The 23,540-nt window shown below is 49.5% G+C and overlaps 1 protein-coding gene across 1 annotated transcript; it reads left to right on the top strand.

Annotated features, from left to right (window-relative positions):
• The first annotated feature begins 135 nt into the window (after positions 1 to 135).
• Trim14 (tripartite motif containing 14) lies at positions 136 to 22,147 on the top strand. The gene is made up of 6 exons (XM_036179859.1): positions 136 to 495; positions 2,259 to 2,354; positions 12,494 to 12,727; positions 14,120 to 14,282; positions 17,854 to 17,946; positions 21,168 to 22,147. The coding sequence occupies exons 1-6, from the start codon at positions 295 to 297 to the stop codon at positions 21,701 to 21,703; spliced, it is 1,323 nt and encodes a 440-aa protein (XP_036035752.1). The 5' UTR covers positions 136 to 294; the 3' UTR covers positions 21,704 to 22,147.
• The last annotated feature ends 1,393 nt before the right edge of the window (positions 22,148 to 23,540 follow it).

The raw sequence follows: 23,540 nt of genomic DNA, 5'->3' as shown, positions 1-23,540 counted from the left end.
CCAGCATCACCAAGTGGGAAGCCCACCTTCTGCCAGTTAGCCCATCCAAGCGAGCCCCTGCGTTCCTGTTGTGGTGGCCGCCTCCTCTATGGGGCGGAAGAGTGGAGGATGCTGTGCGGCAGATCCAGCGCTAGGCGGAACCAAGCACCGCTCCCCAGCGGGTCATCACCCTGCCCAACCCCCTCCAGCCCGTCTCTGGGAGTTGGGTCGCCAGCCCCGCCCGGAGCAAGGTTTCGATTCTCGCAGCAACCCCATCCGGCTACACTGCAGAGAGGGCCGCGGTTGCCACTGCAAATGGAGAGCGGAGCAGCCGGCGCGCCGACACCGGCCCAGCCCAACGCGGCTTGCGGCTGGCGCTGCCCTGAGCACAGCGAACGCCTGGCTGAGCTCTTCTGTCACCGCTGCGGCCGTTGCGTGTGCACGCTGTGCCCGGTGCTGGGGGCCCACCGCGGCCACCCGGTGGGCCTGGCCCAGGAGGAGGCTGCGCGCGTGCAGGTGGGGAGATGCGGGGCGTTCACCGCAGGGCTGGGCGGGCGGAGATTGAGCTTACGAAGTAAATGCAGAAATAACGGACGAAGGAGAGCCAGCCCAGGTCTCACTGCCAAATCACGTTAGGCTCTGGAAACTTCAGCAGGCCCTCCCTGAGGTCCCCTAGGTGGTAGACATAAGGTTTGGAGGTAGAACCCCGTGGAAGGGCAAAGGCAGCCAAGCCACCAGTGAAGCTTCAGAAGATGGGGGGTACTGAGAAGCTCAGGCTGGGCCTCAGATGTCTTTTACCGCTTCTGGTAGGGCCGCTCCCCGACGTTGCCGCCCGCTTAAAGAAAACCTGAGGTTTAGTGAACACAGCGGAGGGCTTCGGGTCCCTGGCCTGACACCCCCCACCCCCCGACCAGGGAGGGTGAGGCAGGGAGACTGAGAGTTTTAAGGCCAGCCTATGCTACACAGCGAGACTATGTCAAAAGACCGGATTGGAGCTGTGCGTGCAGAAAAAGAAAACAGAAACGTCTCTGGACAGTGGAGTTCATAAAACGCCATTCTCAACCCGTGCCTGTACTGTTTTGCAAACTCCATAAGGCGGTCTTCCTGCCGTGAATCCGGCTCCTCCTTCTATGCAAACACACCACTGCCCCCCTCTCGCAGGCAGGCGTTATCACAGTCTTAGGGTTATCTGTGGATAACCAATGAGCAGGACCCCACCTGGCAGGCCTGGCTCTTCGGAACCGGAAGGCAGGCTAGGCAAAACCTTCTGTCTCCACAAAGCTGACTTTATTATTTCTGTCTCCAAGAGGTCTTTTGAACTCTGCCCGGCAGCACCACCCTTCTTCTCTCCCTTGACTTCACCAGTCTGGTTAGTGGAGTCCTGGGTTCATAAGAAATGCCCGTGCTTCCAGAACCTTCCTTTTGGTACCTATGAATGACTGTAATCATGACCCTCAGATACTGCTGCTTTGAAATCCAAGGCTATTTTCTAGAGATGTGGCGCAAGCGTCTCTCTCCCTCAGTTGTCCGTCTGGGGGGTTCATCTCTCCAAAGCGTCCACATATCCCTCACTCATTCCTCTACCCGTTTAGAGCCATTCATTCATCAGATGCCCATTTAGCACGACGCCTTGTCGTAGGTCAGATCCTCCCCTTACCTGAATGGTCAGGGGGAGAATGGAAACAATGGCGTGTGGTAAATATCATAGCAGGGAGCCCAAGGTAGTGGTCAGTGCGGGCCAGAACAAAAGATGGAACTTGAGGCAGGAAGCCAAGGAAGCCTTCCTTGGGGAAGCACCATTGAGGGGTAAGTAAGGTTTCCTAGGGTCCCAAGACAAAGTCCTGTGGCTGGAAGTGGACGGTTCAAACTAGAAGGCTGGGGTATCCTTGGGCCACCTTGGGCCACCTTGGGCAGTAGGTGGCTTAGGTGTCACAGTAGATGAGCATGACCCCCTTCCCTGCCCCAGTTCCCTCTTCCGGTAAAGCCGTTCACCACTGCAGCAAAGACTTGGTAAAGTGGCAAAACCGACCTGTACTGAGCATGTGCTGTTGGCCAGGCACTAGGATCTCAGTCTCCACAGCATCGCTGTTTGCACAAGGCCACAGAGAGAAAGGGACTCTGCAAATCATCCTCTGACCTCCACATGCAGGCTATGGCACCAGCGCCCCGGCCTCCACCCTGTAGATAGATAAAATGTGATAGGAAAAAGATAATAAAGGGAAAAGCAGGATGAGAGCTTGAGGGTGACAGTTTTCCTTTCTCTCCTGACGCCATCGCAGAAACTCATCCAGGACTGTGTAGAGTGTTTGGCAACCAAGAAGAAGCAGCATGTTGACAGCATAGCCCACTTAGAAGACACCGGGGAAAGGCTCAAGGCAAGTGCGCCCGTCTCCCCTTCTCCGTGCAAATGTATTCCCCCAGAATTTGGTGATCCTAGTGTGGAGGTCCAGAAAAACAAGAGCTGACCTCAAAACAGGTGTCAGAGTTGGCTGGGCTTGGGGCACCTACAAGGGGTTTTCTTTGAAAGAATGCAGAATTAGGAATTTCAGTACAAGATCTCAAAGGAAGCATTGTGCAGGGGAGTGGCTCTGAAGGTCTGTTTTACCAGCTTTGTGGAGACTCAGCCTCTGCCCCACAGCTCCCCAAGCAGCAGGCCAGCATCTTCACTTCCACCAATGCCAGGGCTCAATCTTTTCTCAGCAAGACCAGAGGAACTGGCCCACCATCCTCCCACTCCCCAGTTGCCTTAAGGAAAGCAGAATATCTCCCAGAACAGGCAAACAATTCTTAAGGGTTTTGGCTGAGAGAAACAGAGTCCAAGTATAGTCCATAGATACAAACTCTCAAGCCCTACCCCTTCATACAATGGTATTTACCTACTTGTTTACTTGTTTGTTTTTTTGGTTTTTTGAGTCAGGGTGTCTCTGTGTATCCCTGGCTGTCCTGGAACTCATTCTATAAACCAGGATGGCCTCGAACTCAGAGATCTGCCTGCCTCTGCCTGCTGAGTGCTGGGATTAAGGGTATGCCACCACCGCCTGCCACAATGTTATTTCTTTCTTTTACTGTGGTACTGCAGATTGAACCCAGGGCCACGCACCTGCAAGGCAAGTGTTTTTCCACCTCGGTATACGTTTCCAGACTTCTCTTCATTTGAGGGGCGGGATGCTTCTGAAAATGTGAATTTTTTATTAAAATTGGAGTCTCTGCAAAGTCTCCTTTAAAAAAGCATTTTATTATTGGCATATATGAATTATGCATGATGATGGGCTTCCTACATTTTCAGACATGTATATATATTTTGGTCATATTCACCCCATTTCCCTCCCTTGTCCCCTCCCAGTGATGCCCAGCTAGTGACCCTCTGTGTGTATGTGGGTACCAATGAGTTTAATTGGGTTACATAAGGGAACACGAGTGATGAATAATTTACAGGAGCATGGGAAACATTCCTGTTTTGAGACAGGGTCTTAGTAGGCTAATCAGACTGGCCTTGAATTTACTTCACCTTAGGCTAACCTTGAACTTGTGAGCTTCCTGCCTTAGCCTCCTGAGTATTGGAGATTGCAGATCTTAACCACAAGGATCAATTGATTGACTGATTGATTGATTGATTGACTGACTGACTGACTAATTGAGACAGGGTCTCACTACATAGGCCAGGATTACTTCAAGCTCACAATCCTGCCTTATCCTTCTGAGTTGCTAGGATAACAGGTATGCACCACCGCCACCACACTAGAGCGTGGAATTGGCTCCCCAGTTGCTAAATTTCATTATTGGTCAGGGTGCCACATGTCCTAGTGTTCTGGGATCTTCACAGATCACATTGGTGGTTCTAGCTTAATTATTAGTAGTGACCCTCCTTCAAGTCTTCAAGAGCAGGACTGGCCGGGAATGGTGGCATCATGCCATCCCAGCATTTTGAAGAGAGAGGTTCAGCCCAAGTTTGAGGCCAGTCTGATCAACTACTGAGTTCCAGGCCAGGGCTGAATAGCAAGACTATGTCTCACAAAAAAGGAGGGGCCAGCAGGAAGGCTCAGACTTGCTGCCCAAGTCTGACAAACTGAGTTCAAGCCCCAGATCCCACAGAAGGAGAGGGCAGACTGCTGAAAGTTGCCCTCTGATATCCACATGCACATGTTCTCACATACAACACACACATACAATAACAGTACATGAAACAGAAGTTTAAAAAAAAGCAAGCCTCTGGACTCAAGAAGATAAGTCAGTTCAAAAGGACCTGGCAAGTGAACACAGGAAAGTGTCCCCAGGCAACCAGTGCGCAGGAGTGTCACAGGGAGCAGAGAAGCTAGTGTCAGCAACTCTTAAACATTTTACTTCAATTCTAGAATCACAGGAGGCCACAAAGATCCTATGGAGAAATGTCCTGTTCCTTCACTTAAGTGCCTGAGGGTTATTTCTATGACACATATCTGTCCTTCAGGGCCAAGCATAGGATCTGATAGTGTCTGTGTCAACCCAGCACATGAGGTCTATGGGCAGAGCTATACTTTTATTATTATTATTATTATTATTATTATTATTATTATTATAAATGTGCATTTGTGTGTGTCATGTGTCGCCATGGTTAGGATTAACATAACTGATAATAGATCTTGAATAATTGATGACCCCGGTTTACAAAATTGTTTAGGCTCTTTAGCTGGGTGTGGAAGCTCATGCCTGTAATCCCAGAACTCACGATACTGAAGCAGGAGGTTTGGTACAAATTTGAGGACAGCCTGAGCTACATGGTATGTTGGAGGACAGCCTGGCCATACAATGTGGGATGATTCTGTCTCAGAAAGAACGAAAAAACATCCAGACACTTAGAACATGGGAGGCTGAGACCCAAGGATCACAAGTTCGAGGCTAGCTTGAAGGACATTACCCCCATGGTGTTAAGTCTCCATAGCCATGACCATGGGGCTTATTTAGACCCTTTTCTTTTATCAGTGGCTACAGTATTCAACATACTCAACACATAGCAGTCGAACTCTGTATGGTTTTAATTTATTTTATTTTGGTTTTTCGAGACACGGTTTCTCTGTGTAGTGTTTGGTGCCTGACCTGGAACTCGCTCTGTAGCCCAGGCTGGCCTCAAACTCACAGAGATTCACCTGCCTCTGCCTCCCTAGTGCTGGGATTAAAGGTGTGTGCCCCCGCCGCCCAGCTTTAATTTATTTTCATTTGTGTCTGTCACATATATTGGGTGCCCACAAACGCCAGAATAGGGCTTTAGACCACTTGGAGCTGGAATTACAGGTTGTTGTGAGCTGCCCAATATGGGCGCTAGGATCCAAATTCGGGACCTCTGCAAGAGCAACACTCTACCACTGAGCTACATCCCCAGCTTTTTACATTGAGACAGGGCACAAGCATTCTGTGGAACGCTGGCAGGCTTCGTCTGTGGCAGATAGGACTACTCTGAATTTAGAGGTCTGAGGACAGCTTTCTCTAGTTTGGAAAGTAACCAAACAGATCAATAAAGTTCAGATATGGTCCAAAGTCTATGCGGAAGAAGCCAGTGACCCAGTCCATCACCACTCCTTTCTAGGGGACAGTTCAAGTGGTAGTTATCAATCTCCAGCCCACACCCTCTAAGGCTGTGTGCTTCCCTGCCGAGGCTCTTCAGGGGCCAGGACATTCATGTGGCAGAGGTAGCCTGGCTAGATGCAGCCCTAGAGTCTCCTCTTACTTGTACTGGACATGGACAACACAACTCTGTGCTTTCTGAATTACCCACATTTTGTGCAAGGAAGTTTATTTGTTGTTGGGGGATAGAATTTTACCAGCCTGTGTCTTCCAGGTTACCGTTGTGTATATGTGTACACATGTGTTCATGCAGGTGAGTGTGTATATGTGTGTATGTGATCAAGGGGCCAGAGGTCAACTTCAGGTGTCTTTAAAAAAAAAAAAAAAAAAAAAAAAGATTTTATCATGTATACAGTATTCTATCTGCTTACCAGAAGAGGGCACCAGATCTCATTACAGATGGTTGTGAGCCACCATGTGGTTGCTGAGAATTGAACTCAGGACCTCAAGTGTCTTCCTCTCCCTCCTTAGTTTTTCAGACAGGCTTTCCCACTGAACCCAGAACTCCCAGCTTCAGCTGGGATGACTGGTCTTGTGCCAGAGCTTCAGTGGTCTGCCTATCTCCACCTCCCCAAAACTGGGATTACAGGTGCCATCTGTCATTCCCAGCTCTTGGAAAAAAAAAATTTTTATTTTATGAATATGAGTGTTTTGCCTTCATGCATGTAGGAACACCACATGTCTGCAATACCCATGGAGGCCAGAGGAGGGCACTGGATCTCCTGAAAATGGAGTTACAGACTACTGCGAACCACCTGTCTTCTGCAAGATTAACCAGTGCCCTTAACTGCTGCTGAGTTGTCTCTCCAGCCCTCACTCAGCTTTTTATGGTGGTCCTGGGAACCTAACTCAGGTCCTCACACTTGAGCAGCAAGGGTTTAATAATCCACTGGGACATCTCCCCAGACCCTTGCTTTATTTCTTTGTTTATGTAGGGGTTTGTTTGTTTGTTTGTTTGTTTGTTTGAGACAGGGTTTCTCTGTGTAGTTTTGTGCCTTTCCTGGAACTCACTTGGTAGCCCAGGCTGGCCTCGAACTCACAGAGATCAGCCTGGCTCTACCTCCCAAGTGCTGGGATTAAAGGTGTGCACCTCCACCGCCCGGCGTGGTTTGTTTGTTTGTTTGTTTTGGTTTTTTGTTTTTTTTTAATTACATGTGATTGGTGTGTGTGTAAAAGTATGTGTGAGCATGCCTGCCACAGCTCACATATGGAGGTCAGAGGTCAGCTTTCAGGAGTTGGGTCTCTCCTTCCACCGTGCGGGTCCCAAGGATTGTACTGAGGTGACAGGCTTGGTGACCACCAGCCCTTGTTTAGCATTTTTGTTGTTTTGCTTTTTGGTTTTTTTTGTTTGTTTGTTTGCTTGCTTGTGTTTTTGTTTGTTTGTTTGTTTGTTTGTTTGTTTTCAAGACAGGGTTTCTCTGGGTAGTCATGGCTGTCTTGGAACTCGCTCTGTAGATCAGGCTGGTCTCGAACTCAGAGATCTGCCTGCCTCTGTCTCCTGAGTGCTGGGACTGAAGGTGTGCGCCACCGCTTCTCCACATACGTTGATGCTTCCATAAATGACTGGAAAAGTAGGAGAGGGAGAGTTGGTGTGGGTGAGGACTGCTGATGGCCTGTCGGCGCGAACACAGGAAGGGACTTAGAGTGTGCATCTGTTAGAACTGAAAGGCCCATTAGAGATGCATGTCTAAGCCGGGCAAAATGGTGAGCTCTTAGTCCAGCCCACATGAGAAGCTGAGGCAGGGGGATGGCTCAAGTTCAAGCCAGCCGAGGCCACCGGTGAGAGGGACGCTGCGTGAGCCACCCCTGGGACATCGCCCTGCTGGGAAGCACACCCTGCTGCTCCCTCACCCCTGCCCTCTGCCTTCCCTCTGGTTTTGCTTCATGGTGACTGGAGGATGTCTAAGAACCTCAGCCTGCAGAGCTGAGGAAGGGCCCGAGATGGACCTGAGGCACACAGGCTGAGGCTGGAATAACTCCCCTCAGCTCCTGGCTCTGTGCCTTCATAGTCCCCGAAAGCCACAGAAACAGAAACAGAACATGTGTCTGTGGACGTGTAGGTGACATAAGCCAACTTCTGCCAGACTGGAAATGCGGACATGAGGATGTAGCCAGGCCATGCTGCTGACCTGGACTCTACTACTGGCCTCCACCACATGGCTGGGCACAGGCACTCCTCCGCCCCCTTTGCTGGCCATGGCTATAACTAAAATGGCCTGGGAAGGATTGGAGAAGGGCTTATCTGTCACCTTGGCTGCACCTCCCGCAAAAGCCCCCAGTGAGGTTATCCAGTCATGCCCCCTGTGCAGGAAGCAGCTGCTGGCCTTCTCCTCAAAGCCCCCACCCCTCACCCCCACTCCCTGCCTCTGGAAGGAAGACAGTCACTTAGCAGCTATCCTCCCAACCACTAAATCCCTCGGGCTCCCTGAACAGGGCTTCCTGGCTGGTCAGATCCTTTCTTGCTGGTTGTCCTTACGCATTTCTCCACTAGGTTCTGCAGGGGCTTATCCTCCACCAGCCCACCCAGGCCAGCTCCAAACTCTGAAGCTCAGTGTGGAACACACTTTCACTTTGACTCGAGGGCACCAAACTGACAGCCAACTTCCTGGTTTTCCTCTCTGTGTCTCCCTCCTTCCCTCTCTCCCTCCCTCCTCCCTCCTCCCCTTCTCCCTCCCCTTCCCTCTCAGTCTGCCTCTCTACTTCCTCTCCCATCTCCCTCTCCTCTCCTCTTCCCCCCTTCCTTCTCTCTCTGCCTACCCCACCCCTGCATCCCCTACCACTCAGCACCCTTGTCCTTTCCTGGCAGCCCCTTCTCTGCTGACCCTTCAGCAGCTCCCTCCTCCTGCCCCCACAGAGACAGGGGAGTGCAGTGTCGTTTTATTTGAGATAGTCTTTGTGACAAAATGGATCTTCGGACTGCTTGGAACTCAGCTCAGCTGGAAGGAACAGTGAATCCTGTTGGTGTCTCTCCAGGGACCTGCCTGGTTCACTCTGTTGCCTCTAACACATCTTCATCACTCAAGGCTTTGGGACATGCATCCTCCTATCCATGTACCAACCAGGCCATGCTGCCTCCTTTCTGAGATCACACTGACTCAGTCCCATTCAGTGTGGTATGGCTGTGGACAGAAACATATTTTCTTCTCTTCCCTTGGCTATTCATTAAAGATACATCAGTAGCCAGGTCCACTAACCCTTTGCCGCCATGTTACAAATAAGGCCCTGGGCTCTCAAGCTGGGCTCAGAACCTAATGACTGCTTAAAGGCTTCTGTAGGAGACACACAGAAACTCCCCATCTCTTGCTAAATCACAGCTGTCTTGTCAAGAGAGCACATGTGGACATGTATGATGGCACTGGCCTGTAATCCTCCCACTTGGGAGGCAGTGGTAAGAGGATCTGTGTTTGAGACCAGCCTGGGCTACATAAGGGTAACCTTGTCTTTAAAAAGAAAAGGGAGGGTGTGCACCTCAGTAGCTAAAGGCTGTCTGGCCTCTGCAAGGCTCAACCCTAGCACTGGAAAAACAAACAAACAAACAAACAACCCAGTGCCACGGGGAAGCCTGGTCCTTACAGGACCCACTCTGCTGTGTGGGCTGCACAAATGTCTGGATGAGGGAAGGAGCTGCTCCAGTTCTTAGACTTCATTTTTCCAGATGTTTCTGCTTTCTTCATGTGTAAGTAAAGATAGGAAAGCATTCTCGCTTTTTAATTTAAATTTTATTCTATTGTATGGTGTTTCGTCTGCATGTGTAGCTGTGTACCACATGTGTGCATGGTGCCAATGGAGGCTGGAAGTGAGTGACAGATCCCTGGAAGCAGAGTTACAAGGGGCTGTGAGCCATCTTGTGGGTGATGGGAATCGAACTCAGGTCCTCTGGTCTCTTCAGCCCTGATGCCCTTTTCTAGTGTCAAATATACATACATAATGCTGACTCTTCAAGTGCCCTTTCTGGGGCATGACCTACATTTGTCTTGTGTGCAAACGTGACCATTATCTATTTCCAGAACTTGTTCATGATCTCAAATAGCCATTCTGGCTGGGTGAGGTGCAGTGGGGTGTCCACCAGAGAAGACCGCTCAGACGTGTGTTTAAGCCAATTTTGTTTGTTTGTTTGTTTGTTTTTTGTTTTTCGAGACATGGTTTCTCTGTGTAGCTTTGTGCCTTTCTTGGAACTCACTCTGTAGCCCAGGCTGTCCTCGAACTCACATAGATCTGCCTGGCTCTGCCTCCTGAGTGCTGGGATTAAAGGCGTGCGCCACCATCGCCTGGCTCAATAGAAAGTCTTTATTGACAAGCCGGTGACTACACTGGGTGTTTGGGATCCCTGTGTAGCCCCAAGGCTTTCTCGGGTGAGCTTTTATTCTGGGTTGACATACTTCAGTTAATAAGAACAGTTAGCCAGAAGCGGAACTTCAGAAGCTAAAAAGCAGGTTAGAGCATTTGGAGACTTTCCCAGAACAGTGGACTTTGATGGATCAGGCTTTGTTTTCTTTTTATCAGGTGGTGCTGTCTATGTGCCAAGTTTCATGACCTGAATGCACTTCCATCATGGAGTCAGTTGTGCTAAGGTCTGGGGCTCTGTTACAAAGGCAGGAGGAGAGCTGTGAGTTCAAGGCCAGCCTGGGGCATAGAGTGAGCACCAGGCCAGCCAAGGAGATATATCCTATTGAAAACAAACACAGAACCCCACCTAGCAACAACAACAAAAACAATAGAGACTGAAAACAGAGCAGGAGATGACTCAGTGACAGATGACCTGAGTTCTGTTCCCAGCTCCTGGGCCAGGTGGCTCACAGCCACTTGTAGCTCCAGGAAATTTGATGTCTTTGTCCCGACCTGTGTTCATACTCATGAGTACATACATACCCACACACAGACATGCACATCCAGGAAATCTGATGTCTTTGTCCCCGACCTGTATCCATACTCATGAGTGCATACCCACATACAGACATGCACATACAATAATTTTTTAAAAAATCAACTAAAAAAAAAAAAAGACCAGGATATGGTGGAGCACACCTTTAATCCCAGCTCTCAGGAGGCAAAAGCAGGCAGATCTATGAGTTCGAGGCCAGCCTGGTCTAAAGAGTTCCAGGATAGCCAGGACTACACAGAGAAAAACACACACACACACACACACACACACACACACACACACACACACACACACAAAAGGGAGGGAGGGAAAGAAAGAGAGAAAGAGAGAGAGAGAGAGAGAGAGAGAAAGAAAAGAGAAAGGAAGCAGAAGACATTAAGCAGTCTCCGCCCAGTCCCCTTCTGCCCCTGGTGACCTCTTCTCTATTTCCTGTCACTGTGTTGGCTTGTTTCTAGATATTTCTCATAAGGCAGTCGTGATTTCAATCTGGCTTATTTCACTTAGGGTTGTGTCTTTATGGCTTCTCTATACTGTAGCACGTATCAAGGCATTCTTTTTAATGATATGCATTTTGTATTGTATGATTTCAACATGATTTATAGAATTAGCAAACTTGAGTGTTCGATACAGAAAACTGAGTCCAGCTATCCTCTATGTAAAAATGCTTGCTCCGAGGCTGAGTACAGAAGTCTTTTGTACAGGTGAATACATTTTCTGCTCAGTCCCCATAAGAGAAGCAGTAGTTAAGGCTTTTTGTGTCTCTGGGTATAATTTTATACTTTAAAGTTAGGTGCTGGGGATCAAACCCAGAGCCTTCTGCATGCTAGGCAAGTTCTCCACCGCTGAGCTACACTCCAAGCCCTTATGCAGTCTTTGCTATGTTTATTTTTAGACATTTTGCTACCCTTTTTTTGGTTTTGTTTGTTTGTTTGTTTGTTTGTTTGTTTGTTTTTTGAGACAGGGTTTCTCCGTGTAGTTTTGGTGCCTGTCCTGGATCTCACTCTGGTAGCTCAGGCTGGCCTAGAACTCACAGAGATCCGCCTGGTTCTGCCTCTCCAGTGCTAGGATTAAAGGCATGCACCACCAACGCCCCGGCCATTTTTAATGTTTTTTCATACAATATATTTTGATCAAATTCTTTCCTCTCCCTCAGGTCCTCCCATACCATCTCCAAAGGTTTTGTTTTTATTTTTGCTTTATTAGACAAGATCTCACATAACCAGGTTGGCCTTGAACTACCCATATAGTTGATGATGACCTTGAGTTCTGATCTTCTTGCCTCCATCTTTGGGGTGCACCACCATATCCTGTGGCCCCAAGGCATGCCGCATATTTTTGCTAAATGCCCAGCTCACAGAGAAACTTTAAGCTAGATATGACAGTATATACCTGCAATCATAACCCTCAGGAAGGAAGCTGATGTTGAAAAATTAGGAGTTAGAGGTTGTCTGGGCTACAAAGAAAGACTTTTTTTGTTGTTGTTGTTTCGTTTTTCGAGACAGGGTTTCTCTGTAGCTTTGGAGCCTGTCCTGGACTAGCTCTGTAGACCAGGCTGGCCTCGAACTCACAGAGATCCACCTGCCTCTGCCTCCCGAGTGCTGGGATTAAAGGCATGCACCACCACCGCCTGGCTGAAAGACATTTTTAAACAATAGAGAGAGAAGAGAAGAGGAGGAGGAAAAGAGGGAAGAAGGAAGGAAGGAGGACGGGGAAAGGCTCTTCAGCTGGATGTGGTGGCACACATCTTTGATCCCAGGACTCAGGAGGCAGAAGCAGATGAAGGCAGATCTCTGAGTTATAGGCCAGCCTGGTCTACATAGTGAGTTCCAGGACAGCCAGGGTTACACAGAGAAACCCTGTCTCAAAACTATTTGCCAGTGCTTAGGAAAACTTTATTATTATTATTTTTTTTTTATGAGTGGCCTCTTGGTTTGACGGGCCACCTTGCTAGACTCACTCTGTACATATTTTCGATTCTAGACTTCCTGGTTGGCAAGTATATTGTCTACAGTTGATTTTTTTTTTCTCTTTAAGGCTTATGCAGACTCAAGTAAAGATTGGCTGACACAGAAGTTCACAGAACTCAGATTACTCCTTGATGAAGAGGAAGTACTAGCCAAAAAATTCATCGATAAGAACACACAGCTCACCCTCCAGGTGTACAGGGAGCAAGCAGAGTCTTGCAGGAAGCAAATTGAGGCCATGGATGATTTCTCTACCAGGGTGTGGGTCATCAGCCTGGAGCCCAACCCAGTCCAGCTGCTGCAGGTATGGCTGGGCGTTCTGATCTTACAGCTGCCACCAGCTACCCATAATGCACCTGGGGCACTGTGGCATCAAACATGATCTTTACACACTGGGGAACTGCACAGGGCTTTCCCTGGCTAGTATGTAGACTTTATTGCCACCACACAGGTGGTCAGGGAGTATACACTATTAAGATAATTAATATATATCTTGAACTATAAATAGTCCTAACAGTACCATTTCCCAGCGCCCCCAAATTGCAAGCACTTTGTGAATTAACTTAGTCAGTATTTTATTGCTATGAAGAGACACAATGACCATGGCAACTCTTTTGTTTGTTTGTTTGTTTGTTTGTTTGTTTGTTTTTGTAGCCCTGGTTGTCTTGGAACTAGCTCTGTAGATCAGATTGGCCTCTAACACACAGAGCTTCAACTGCCTCTGCCCACTGAGTGCTAAGATTAAGGGTGTGTGCCACCACTGCCTGGCTGACCATGGTAACTCTTAAAAGGAAAACATTAACTGGGGCTGGCTTACAGTTTCAGAGGTTTAGTCCATTGTCATCATGGCAGGAAGCATGGCAGCATGCAGGCATATATGGTGCTGGAGAAGGAGCTGAGAGTTCTACATCCAGATCCAAAGGCAGCAGGAAGAGACTATGAGACACAGTGGGCCTGGCTTGAGCATCTGAAACCTCAAAGCTCACCCCAGTGACACACTTCCTCCAACAAGGCCACACCTCCTAATCCCTCCCAAGTAATGCCGCTCAAATATATGAGCCTATGGGGGCCAGTCTTGTTCAACCAACACATGAATCATAGCTCAAATATTTACTAGAGATCTGTAGTACAGCTTCTGGTAGGTGAGATGTAGGCTAAGGGAAGTAGGACTCACTAGAGCTCACACTCTGGTAGGAACAGAACCTGGGCCTGGTCAGAGACAGTGAAATATGCCTATAATCCCAGCATCTTGGAGGTAGAGGCAAGAGGGTCAGGAGTTCAAGGTGAGCCTAGGCTCCATAAAACCCTGTCTCAACAATACAAGATAAAACAGAATGGAACCCAGGTCTGCAAAGATTGAGTGAATCTGCACTGAGGCCGACCCTCACAGTGGCCTAGTTATCCTTCTTGCTCAGGCCCTCCTAGGGACCCCATGGGAAGGGAAGGGAGAGGGAAAGAGAGGGGAAGGGGGGGTAAAGAGGGAGAGGGGGAAGGGATACCAGCCGCTCCATTTGCCTCCTATCTCAGGCTGCTGCACAGTCTCCCCAGGGCACTGCTCTGTGGTACAGCTCATCCTGACCATGGTGGCCAGGCAGAATGGGTCCTGGCTTGCTGCGCTTCTTCTTGGGTGTGCAGTAGAGGCTAGATGCAGCTTGCAGCCCCTGGAGCCATCTTGACCCTGTACCCGTCTACACAGGCATATATAGCCACTAAGTCAGAGATGGGACAGCAGATGAGGCCCTCGGAGCTGAGCCACCCAGTGCCCCTGTCCTTCGAGCCTGTCAAGAACTTCTTTAAGGAGTTTATGGGAGCCATCCAGGACACTTTACAGACACCAATGGACACTCGCCTGAAGGAAAGTGAGTTGCCTAATGACAGACTTTGAGTCCTTACTCCCCGCAGCCTGTCATGGGGAGGGACTCAGGGTGGCAGGAACTGGTGGCAGCTGGTCACATTGCATCTGTAACTGGGAAGCTTGGGAGATGGGTGCTGGCGCTTGGCTTGCTCTTGCCTTTCTATCCAGTGTGGAACCCCAGCCCATGGAGTAGCATTTCCTACAACAGCCCCTCCCCATCTAGAGACTCTCCTGAAGATCTCCCCAGAGATTTGTTTCATGATGACTTCAGCCCCAGCAACTTGACAAATCATAAACCAGAGAAGCAGAGGCAGCCGACAACTTAAGTCACGGCTTCCCCACATGATGCCCTGGCTGGACAGTTAGGGGCTCCCGGCTTAGTGCCCACCCCACCCCACCTCCAAAACTTGGAACGGAACCTAGGCAAGCACTCTGCCACTGAGGCACATCCTCAGCTCTCCTTTTATTTTGAGAGAGTCAAGTTGCACAGGTTGGCCTTGGCCTTTCAATCCTCCCGACTCAGTCTCCTGAGGAGATTGCAGGTGTGTGCCACCATGCCCCATTCCAACTCATCCTTAACAACGGACGCCACCTCTGCCTTTCCTGAGCCGGTGGCCCACTTGCCGCTCTCCAGCCACCACTTCCAGGGTCTGCTCACACCGATACCTTGCTGGCTCTTACCCTGCCTCTTGTGCCCAGGGCAGGCACCATCCCTGCAGGTGGCTGACACGGCTGGATACACACCAGAGGCCTTTCTACCAACTCCAGCTCACTCCCCTCTCTGTCACCTCACCTCTGCCTTCTCCATCTAGGACCTGCCCGATCATTTGCCTGGGGCTTCACGGGATAGCCGCAGGAGCCCCTCCTCAACCACAGTAAACATCTGCAGGCTAGTACACATTTTGGGGTCCAGCCCTGAAGTGCCCACAAAGCCTGTGGCTAACTCTGAAGTCCCTGGCACTGGGTCCTTTCCTCTCTTCCCCTCAGCTGTGGTGGTAATTCACGCTCAGTACTGGCCATGTGCCTGTCATGTGCCTGTTTCTGTGGCTCTCACAGCCCTCTGAGGGGAAGACGGACAGCATGTGTTTGGGGCCACAGGAACTGCTATGAGGCAAAATAAAGCCAGAGGAGCCGGGCAGTGGTAGCACACGCCTGTAATCCCAGCACTCGGGAGGCAGAGCCAGGCAGATCTCTGTGAGTTCGAGGCCAGCCTGGGCTACAGAGTGAGATCCAGGACAGCCAGGACTGTTTCACAGAGAAACCCTGTCTTGAAGGAAAAAACAAAACCCAGAGGAGATGGAGATGAGGAACCATTGCATGGCGGGCACTGGGGAGGCCTCACTGGGCAAACTGGAGTGGCATTCTGTAGGCCCTGAAGACCTACAGGGAGCCCAGGGGTGACACACAGCTCTGATGTCATTCTGCCTCCTTGCCCAGTGGTTTCTCTAGGCCTGTTTCCACATCTGTAGAATGGAAATCCTGCTTGGGAGGCTGCTGTACAGGCTCAGATATAACCAGCTCCATCTAAGTGTTCTCTGTTCTCACTGTTGCCATGATGCCTGGGAAATGTGCTCTGGGTAAAAGGAAAAACAAATGCAAAGGCTGAGGTGAAGCCAGAGTGAGCTGGTCATGCTGGAGGACAGAAAAAGGGTTAGCTCACAGCCTGAGGTGAAGCCAGAGTGAGCTGGTCATGCTGGAGGGCAGAAAAAGGGTTAGCTCACAGCCTGAGGTGAAGCCAGAGTGAGCTGGTCATGCTGGAGGGCAGAAAAAGGGTTAGCTCACAGCCTGAGGTGAAGCCAGAGTGAGCTGGTCATGCTGGAGGGCAGTTATGGGTTAGCTCACAGGAACGGGCATAGAGTAGAGAGGAAGGTAAGGAGAGCTGGGGTTGGGGGAACCAGGCATGTCTTCATTTGATTTCTATTGATGTGATAAACACTACAACCAAAAGCAGCTTGGGGACAGAAGGATCTGTTTCACATTACAGTTAACAGGCCATCACTGAGGGAAGGCAAAGTAGGAACTCAGGCAGGAACTGATGCAGAGACCACAGAGGAGTGCTGCTTACTACCTTGCTCCACATTTCTTGCTCAGCCTGCTTTCTTATGCCAACCAGGTCGACCTGCCCAGGGGTAGCATCACCCACAGTGGCCTGGGTGCTTCCACATAAATCATTAATCGAGAAAATGTCCTCCAGTACCAGGCATGGTGGCACACACCTTCAATCTCAGCACTGTGTGTGTGTGTGTGTGTGTGTGTGTGTGTGTGTGTGTGTGTGTGAGAGGCAGACAGAGCTCTGTGAGTTGGAGGCCAGCCTGCTCTACCTAGCAAGTTCTAGGACATCCAGGGATATACAGAAAAACCCTGTCTCATAAAACAGGACAGAGAGAGAGAGAGAGGGAGGGAGAGGGAGAGAGAGAGAGAGAGAGAGAGAGAGAGAGAGAGAGAGAGAGGGAGAGGGGGAGATGCCCTACAAACTCACAAACTTCTCTACAGGCCAGTCTGATGGTGGCATTTTCTCAGCTGAGGGTCCTCTTCCCCGATAACTCTATCTGTGTCAATGTGACAGAGTCACCAGAATAAGAAGCTCAGGGCTTTGAGAGTGACAGGCTGAAGGAAGTTTTCTAGAGTTGGGGAGAACCCCGAGAGACGTTGGAGCTCCCTGGTGCAGATCTCACAGGACAGACTCTAGCATTCTGGAGGGTGAGGCTTTCCCCAGGTGATGAAGGAGGCCTGATGGGCAAGACCCAGGCAGGGGTCCCCAAGGAGGTGTTTCCTAAGGGGTCCTCCTGCTGGAACAACCTCCTCCCTTTGCTCTTTCTGAGAACTGGACCTCTCTGCAGGCTTAGCTGGGCTTTGTGTGTGTGATCGATTTTACCCGTTTGAATGCTTTATTAGTAGCACATATTAATTATACATACAAATAGGTTTCATTATGACATTTTCACACATGCACATATGTTGGCCATATTCCCTCCCATTACCCTCTCTCTCTTTTTAAGATTTATTTTTTGTTTTATGTGTATGGGTACTTTGCCCCAATGCATGACTGTGCATGCACACAGTGCCCGAGGAGTCAAAAGAGGGCATAAGATCCTCTGGAACAGACGGTTGTGAGCCAACTTGTGGGTGCTGGGAATCAAACGCAGGTCCACAACCAGGGCTCTTAATGGCCGAACCATCTCTGCAGTCCCCCATTACCCTCTCTTGCCCACTTCCATTCCCATGATTTTCTTCCTCTGCCTAACTAGTTCTCGTGTGTGTGTGTGTGTGTGTGTGTGTGTGTGTGTGTGTGTACGCGCGCGCGCGCGCCAATGATTTTAGTTAGAGCTACTTACAGGAGCAGGGCTTTGGGGAAGGCTGCCTCCTGTCCTCCTGTGCTGAGAGCTGAGGCTGGCCCCTGCTGCCACCAATGGGAGGCTGTTGTGTTGGGGGTCCTCCCCCTCCAAAGTCTGTATCTTTCTCTAAGTTTGCATGTGATTCTTGGGGGTCACCTGCTCCCGCTTTGTCTCGCTTTGCGTGTTTGTCTGTGCTGCTTTGTCCCTGGGCGTTTGTCCACATCTCACAATTCCTTACAGACATAAACTGCCAGCTTTCCGGCTCCTCCAGCACCAAGCCAGGCACCCTGTGGAAAACCAGCTCTTCCCCAGAGAGATCACTCTTCTTGAAATGTAAGACCTGGGAATGGGAGAAGGAGCTTGGGTGAGGAGCAAGGGTGGAGGAGGGACAGGAAATGAGCCCACCCACTTCCTGTTAAGAGACACATTTCCAAACAAGGTTTTGAAAAGATTTTTGCTAGGTGTGGTTCCATACGTTTTTTTTTTTTTTTTTTTGGTTTTTCAAGACAAGGTTTCTCAGTGTATCCCTGGCCGTCCTGGAACTTACTTTTTAGACAAGACTGGCCTTGAACTCAAGATCCTCCTGCCTCTGCCTCCTAAATGCTAGGATTAAAGGGATAAACTACCAAGGCCCGGTGTCCATACAATTTTTAATCCTAGTTCTCAGGGGCTCAGGGAGGAAGATCTCAAATTCTAGGCTAGCCTTAGCTATATAGTAGGTGTTAAGTCTCAAATTTGGGACAAATGGCTAACCGAGGTGCCTATTAAAATATCAAAGCAGAGCTGGGTCGTGTTGGTGGTGCATACCTTTAAGCCCAGCACTCGGGACACAGAGGCAGGTGGATTTCTGTGAGTTCAAGGCCAGCATGGTTTACAGAACAGAGCAAGTCCCAGGAAAAGCTCCAAAAGCTACAGAGAGAAAGCCTGTCTCAAAAAACCAAAAATAAAGTAACATAAAGCAGTATTATTATTATTATTATTATTATTATTATTATTATTATTATTTGGCACAGTTAGAATACATACAACATGGTATCATGCTATACATACTTTTTTTAAAAAAAGTTTATTTATTATGCATACACTACAGTGTTCTGCCTGTATGTATGCCGGCATGCTAGAAGAGGGCACCAGATCTCATTACAGATGGTTGTGAGCCATTTTGTGGGTGCTGGGAATTGAACTCAGGACCTCTGGAAGAGCAGCCAGTGCTCTTAACTTGTGAGCCATCTCTCCAGCCCCTTTAATTTACTGGAAAATTGTGAACCATCTCTTATTTGTTCCCCTAAAAATTTACATGCTGGTCTGGTGTGTGAGGCACACCTGGCTTTAATTCCTAGCATCACAAGCAAGTGGGAAAAAGGAGGAGGAAAGAGAGATGAAGAGGAAGACAAAGGGAATTATATATGTAGTGCACTCGCTGTGAAGGAAATTAGAATTCAAACAAAAAGAAAACAGCCATCTTACCCAGGATAACTTCCATCAGCGTTTCCGCAGATTACTTCTTCAGACATTTAAAAATACTGTGTTGCCAGGCAGTGGTGGCGCACACCTTCAGTCCCAGAACTCACTCGGGAGGCAGAGGCAGACAGATCTCTGAGTTTAAGGCCAACCTGGTCTACAGAGTGAGTTCCAGGACAGCCAGGGCTGTTATATGAAGAAACCCTGTCTAGAAAAAAAGAAGGAGGAGGAGGAGGAGGAGGAGGAGGAGGAGGAGGAGGAGGAGGAAGAGGAGGAGGAGGAGGAGGAGAAGAAAGAAAGAAAGAAAGAAAGAAAGAAAGAAAGAAAGAAAGAAAAAGAAAAGCAAAAAACTAAAAAACTGTGTCAGGTATTTTAAAGTCACACCAAATTATAAGCTTTGGTGACCTTCTGTGCCAGTATAGCAACCATGCTCCACTTCAGTGAGGCTCTTTCAAAGGCCATGGGGCATCACATCAACAGACATTCATTTCATCAAGACAAGCAGCTTTCGCTCATTACTTATGCTCACATAACCCTACTTAAAGCTGCTGTTACATTCACTCTCTTCTTTATCTCCATCATTCTGTTTGTCCACTTGCGAAACAGGGTTTCACTCTGTAGCCCACGTGAGCTTCAAACTTAGATCGGGCCTACCTCTAAACCATCGATTCTGTTCAATTAGTGAATGAGTGGATAAATATGCCTTATTTTCTGCATAGCTTCAGGAGTAATTTCTCAAAATGGAATCACTGACCACATATTTTAAAAGAAACGTTTGAAAACTAAAACGCATTCAAAGAACAGTACACAGAACAAAGGGAGCACAAACCGATCAATTCATGCCAAAGGACACGTTTGCGTCACCTCCCTCAGACCAAGATGTTGAAACTTCTACAAGTCTTCCTCCTGACTCCTCATTTACTAAGCCAAAAGGACGGCTACTGTTCCAACTTCCAACTCTTTAGCCTAGAAAAAGCCCAGCCTCAGAGGCTGGAGAGATGGCTCAGTGTTTAGGAGTATTGCTGCTCCTGCAGAACACTGGGGTCGGTTCCCAGCTCCCACATGGAGGCTCTGACACCAGTGCGGGGCATCTGTCGCCCTCTCGAGGCCGCTACAGGTACTGCACATGTTGCACTGTGATGGACATTAAAAATACTCATGCCCATAAAAAATAAGTTACACACACACACACACACACACACACACACACACACACACACACACACGAACTAGGATCACCACTCAAATACGTTTGATATGGTTCAAGAATATGCCAGTATGTTTTAAAAAGCAGATTGCCCAGCCTGGGCTACCAAGTGAGTTCTAGGAAAGGCGCAAAGCTACACAGAGAAACCCTGTCTCGAAAAACCAAAAACAAAAACAAACAAACAAGAAAAAAAAGCAGATTGCCTAAGAATATGCGTGGCATGATACCAATACCTATGGCCAAGCATAACCCTCAAAGTTAAGGGATAAAAGGGACATGCAACCGAGTTCTAATAGTCATGGGATTTTCTATCTTTCTTTCAGTTTTTGAGACAGGGTCTCTTTGTGTAGCCTTGGCTGTCCTGGAACATGCTATGTAGACCTTGCTATGTTGGCCTCAAACTCAGAGAACCGCTGCCTCTGCCTCCCGAGTGGTGGGATTAAAGGTGTGCTCCACCTTTCTCGGCAGTAAGTTTTTGTTTTGTTTGTTTGTTTTCTTTTTGGTGGGGAGGGGAAGGTTGGTTTTGGTTTTTCATGACAGGGTTTCTCTGTGTACCCTTAGCTGTCCTGAAACTCACTTTACAGACCAGGCTGGCCTCGAACTCAGAGATCTGCCTGCCTCTGCCTCCCGAGTGCTGGGATTAAAGGCGTGCGCCACCACCGCCTGGCTTACTTTTTATTTATTTATTTTTTAGCAATAAATTCCACAATCCAAAGTCAAGCCGTATGGAGCGTGTACTAAGCCTTGTATCTTTTCCTCTGGCCTGGCCCAACGGTACCTACCCTAGGCTGGGGATCACACAGGAAAGGGAGGGAGTGGGCGGGGCCTCGCGGCCTCGCGGCCCCGCCCACCTCTCTGACCGCAGTCTCCCGGGCTCCCTCCGCAGACGCCCGCACGCCTACGCTGGACCCGGACACGATGCACAGTCGCCTGCGTCTGTCGACGGACGGACTGACCGTCCGCTGCGCGCTGCTGGGCCGCCTGGGGCCGCGCCCCGCGCCACGATTCGACGCCCTGCGTCAGGTGCTGGGCCGCGACGGCTTCGCAGCCGGACGCCACTACTGGGAGGTGGACGTGCAGGAGGCGGGCGTGGGCTGGTGGGTGGGCGCCGCCTACCCGTCCCTGCGGCGCCACGGGGCCTCCGCCGCCTCCCGCCTGGGCTGCAACCGCGAGTCGTGGTGCGTGAAGCGCTACGACCTGGAGTACTGGGCCTTCCACGACTGCCAGCGAAGCCGCCTGCAGCCCCGCCGCGACCCCCACCGGCTCGGCATCTTCCTGGACTACGAAGCTGGCATTCTGGCCTTCTACGACGTGGCGGGTGGCATGAGCCATTTGCACACCTTCCACGCAGCCTTCCAGGAGCCACTCTATCCGGCCCTGCGCCTCTGGGAGGGGGCCATCAGCATCCCTCGGCTGCCCTAGGCTAGTCTACAGGCTCCGTCCAGGCAACCCCACGCTGCCTATGTCTGCGACACCATCATGCAGCGCCTATAACCTTCTGGCACACAGTAAATTTCAGTGAAAGTTTCCTAACAGAGGCACCTTAAAGGTCCCCATTTGAGCCAACTGCTCTCCAGCACTTCAGATTGATTATCTGGGTCACCTCAATCCAGAGCACTTGAAAGGTTTCTCGTCTCCTGCCCTGCATCCTCTCCCATCTTCATCTTATACACTAAAACCAGGGTGAGCAACCTGAAACTTAGCTCGGTCTCTTGAGAGGTACAAGAACAAAACAGGAAAGCCTTTCTCCTTAGCCTTCCCAGCCTGCTGCTCTTTGACGACCTACCCTCGTCCAGCTGCTGGCAGTCTTTTCAAACACGTCAGTCAGAAGCTAGTTCAGTTTTGCATCCCCCCCCCCCCCCCCCCCGCCCCGAGAAAGGGTTTCTCTGTGTAGTTTTGGTGCCTGTCCTGGATCTTACTTTGTAGACCAGGCTGGCCTTGAACTCACAGAGATCCACCCGGCTCTGCCTCCTGAGTGCTGGGATTAAAGGCCTGCGCCATCACTGCTGGGCCAGTTTTGCATCTTAAACCGTCTCTGCCTGTCTCACTCAGGTTTATCTGCCCCAAGAAGCACCCACCCACCAAAAAAAAAAAACCAAAAAACAAACAAACAAAAAAACCTAAGAGGCCTGTCATTCCAGCTGCTTTCTAAGAACATCCGTGTTTTTCCTTCCAAAAATGGTTCGGAAAGTACCCTCGAAGGTGGGAAGTGATCCCATTGTACACGTGGCAGAATCGGTACACTTGAGTCAGTTGACTGGCCGAGATAATGGAACCAGTGTTGCAGTCGGTCTGTGCTCCCAGCAGGCGGTACTGTGGACATGGCAGCTCATCTCCCTCCCTCTCTGTAGTAGCTGCCTCAGTTTTTTTGGTTTTTTTTTTTTTTCACCTTCTTCCTTGGGCCGAAGCTACCTCTATATTACTTTCACTGGTCTCTGAAACAGGTTTCGCACCCTTCACGGGGGATGGGATTGTTTGGAGAAGCTGTGATTTGAGTATAAAGCACAAAGGCCGGTTCTGGGCAGGGTTTGTGCTGGCTGAAAGGTTAGTTTCCCATCAGCTGTGTGGCCTCGGGCAACACACTTTCTACTTGTGACCCCCACCTGTAAAGTGTGGGTTACTGACCGGAAGCGCAAACGAGCCAAAGCTAATGAAATTGCCTTAATAACTATGTCGGGCTAGGATCTGTTAACATCAACAGATTCTCCCTTGCACCTGTCAGAGTGCTGGACCATGGATACCCAGCAGCTGTGTTCTTGAGGGTAGAAAGCATGTGTCTTGATGCTCTTAGTTTTACAGAATTTACCTCAAAGGAAAACCACAAATTATTTTCCCGTGGTGCCTGGGCTAGAACCAGTGGCCTTGCACATCCTAAGCGTGTGTTCCGTGGAGCTATACTCCAGCCCCAGCAGATGGTTTTTCCTGAGACTGGGCTAGGCAGGGGCTGGCTCTTTAGAGGGTTCTCAGACCTGGGGCCACTTGCTGTGATTTCTGGGCACTCTCTCCCAGAGAAGCTAGTGTATCATTTCCTTTGGGCACATGGTTTCAGACCATTTTGACTAGAGACAACCCTATTTTTAAATGACAAGTTTTCTAATATATGTGTTAATAAAATACGGATACTCTCCCTTGTAACTGTGTTCTTCATTGGAAGTCAAGTGCATAGCATCAGGCCTGGATAAGACCTCATTCACCTGCCATCCCCTTCACAAATTTCTTGAAATAGTCAGTGGGTCCTAAATTGAACACTTCCAGTGAT

The sequence above is a fragment of the Onychomys torridus genome, chromosome 2 (assembly GCF_903995425.1).
Source record: "Onychomys torridus chromosome 2, mOncTor1.1, whole genome shotgun sequence".
Classification (NCBI taxonomy): Eukaryota; Metazoa; Chordata; class Mammalia; order Rodentia; family Cricetidae; genus Onychomys; species Onychomys torridus.
Note: the sequence above shows the minus strand (reverse complement) of the source record. Positions and strands in the feature narration are given on the sequence as shown.

What these genes read in the sequence shown, in the direction of transcription:
- Trim14 (XM_036179859.1), top strand. Translation starts at nt 295, where the DNA reads ATGGAGAGCGGAGCAGCCGGCGCGCCGACACCGGCCCAGCCCAACGCG. An exon ending in AGGAGGCTGCGCGCGTGCAG is followed by an intron (nt 496 to 2,258) that starts GTGGGGAGATGC and finishes ACGCCATCGCAG; the next exon opens with AAACTCATCCAGGACTGTGT. An exon ending in GAGATCACTCTTCTTGAAAT is followed by an intron (nt 17,947 to 21,167) that starts GTAAGACCTGGG and finishes CTCCCTCCGCAG; the next exon opens with ACGCCCGCACGCCTACGCTG.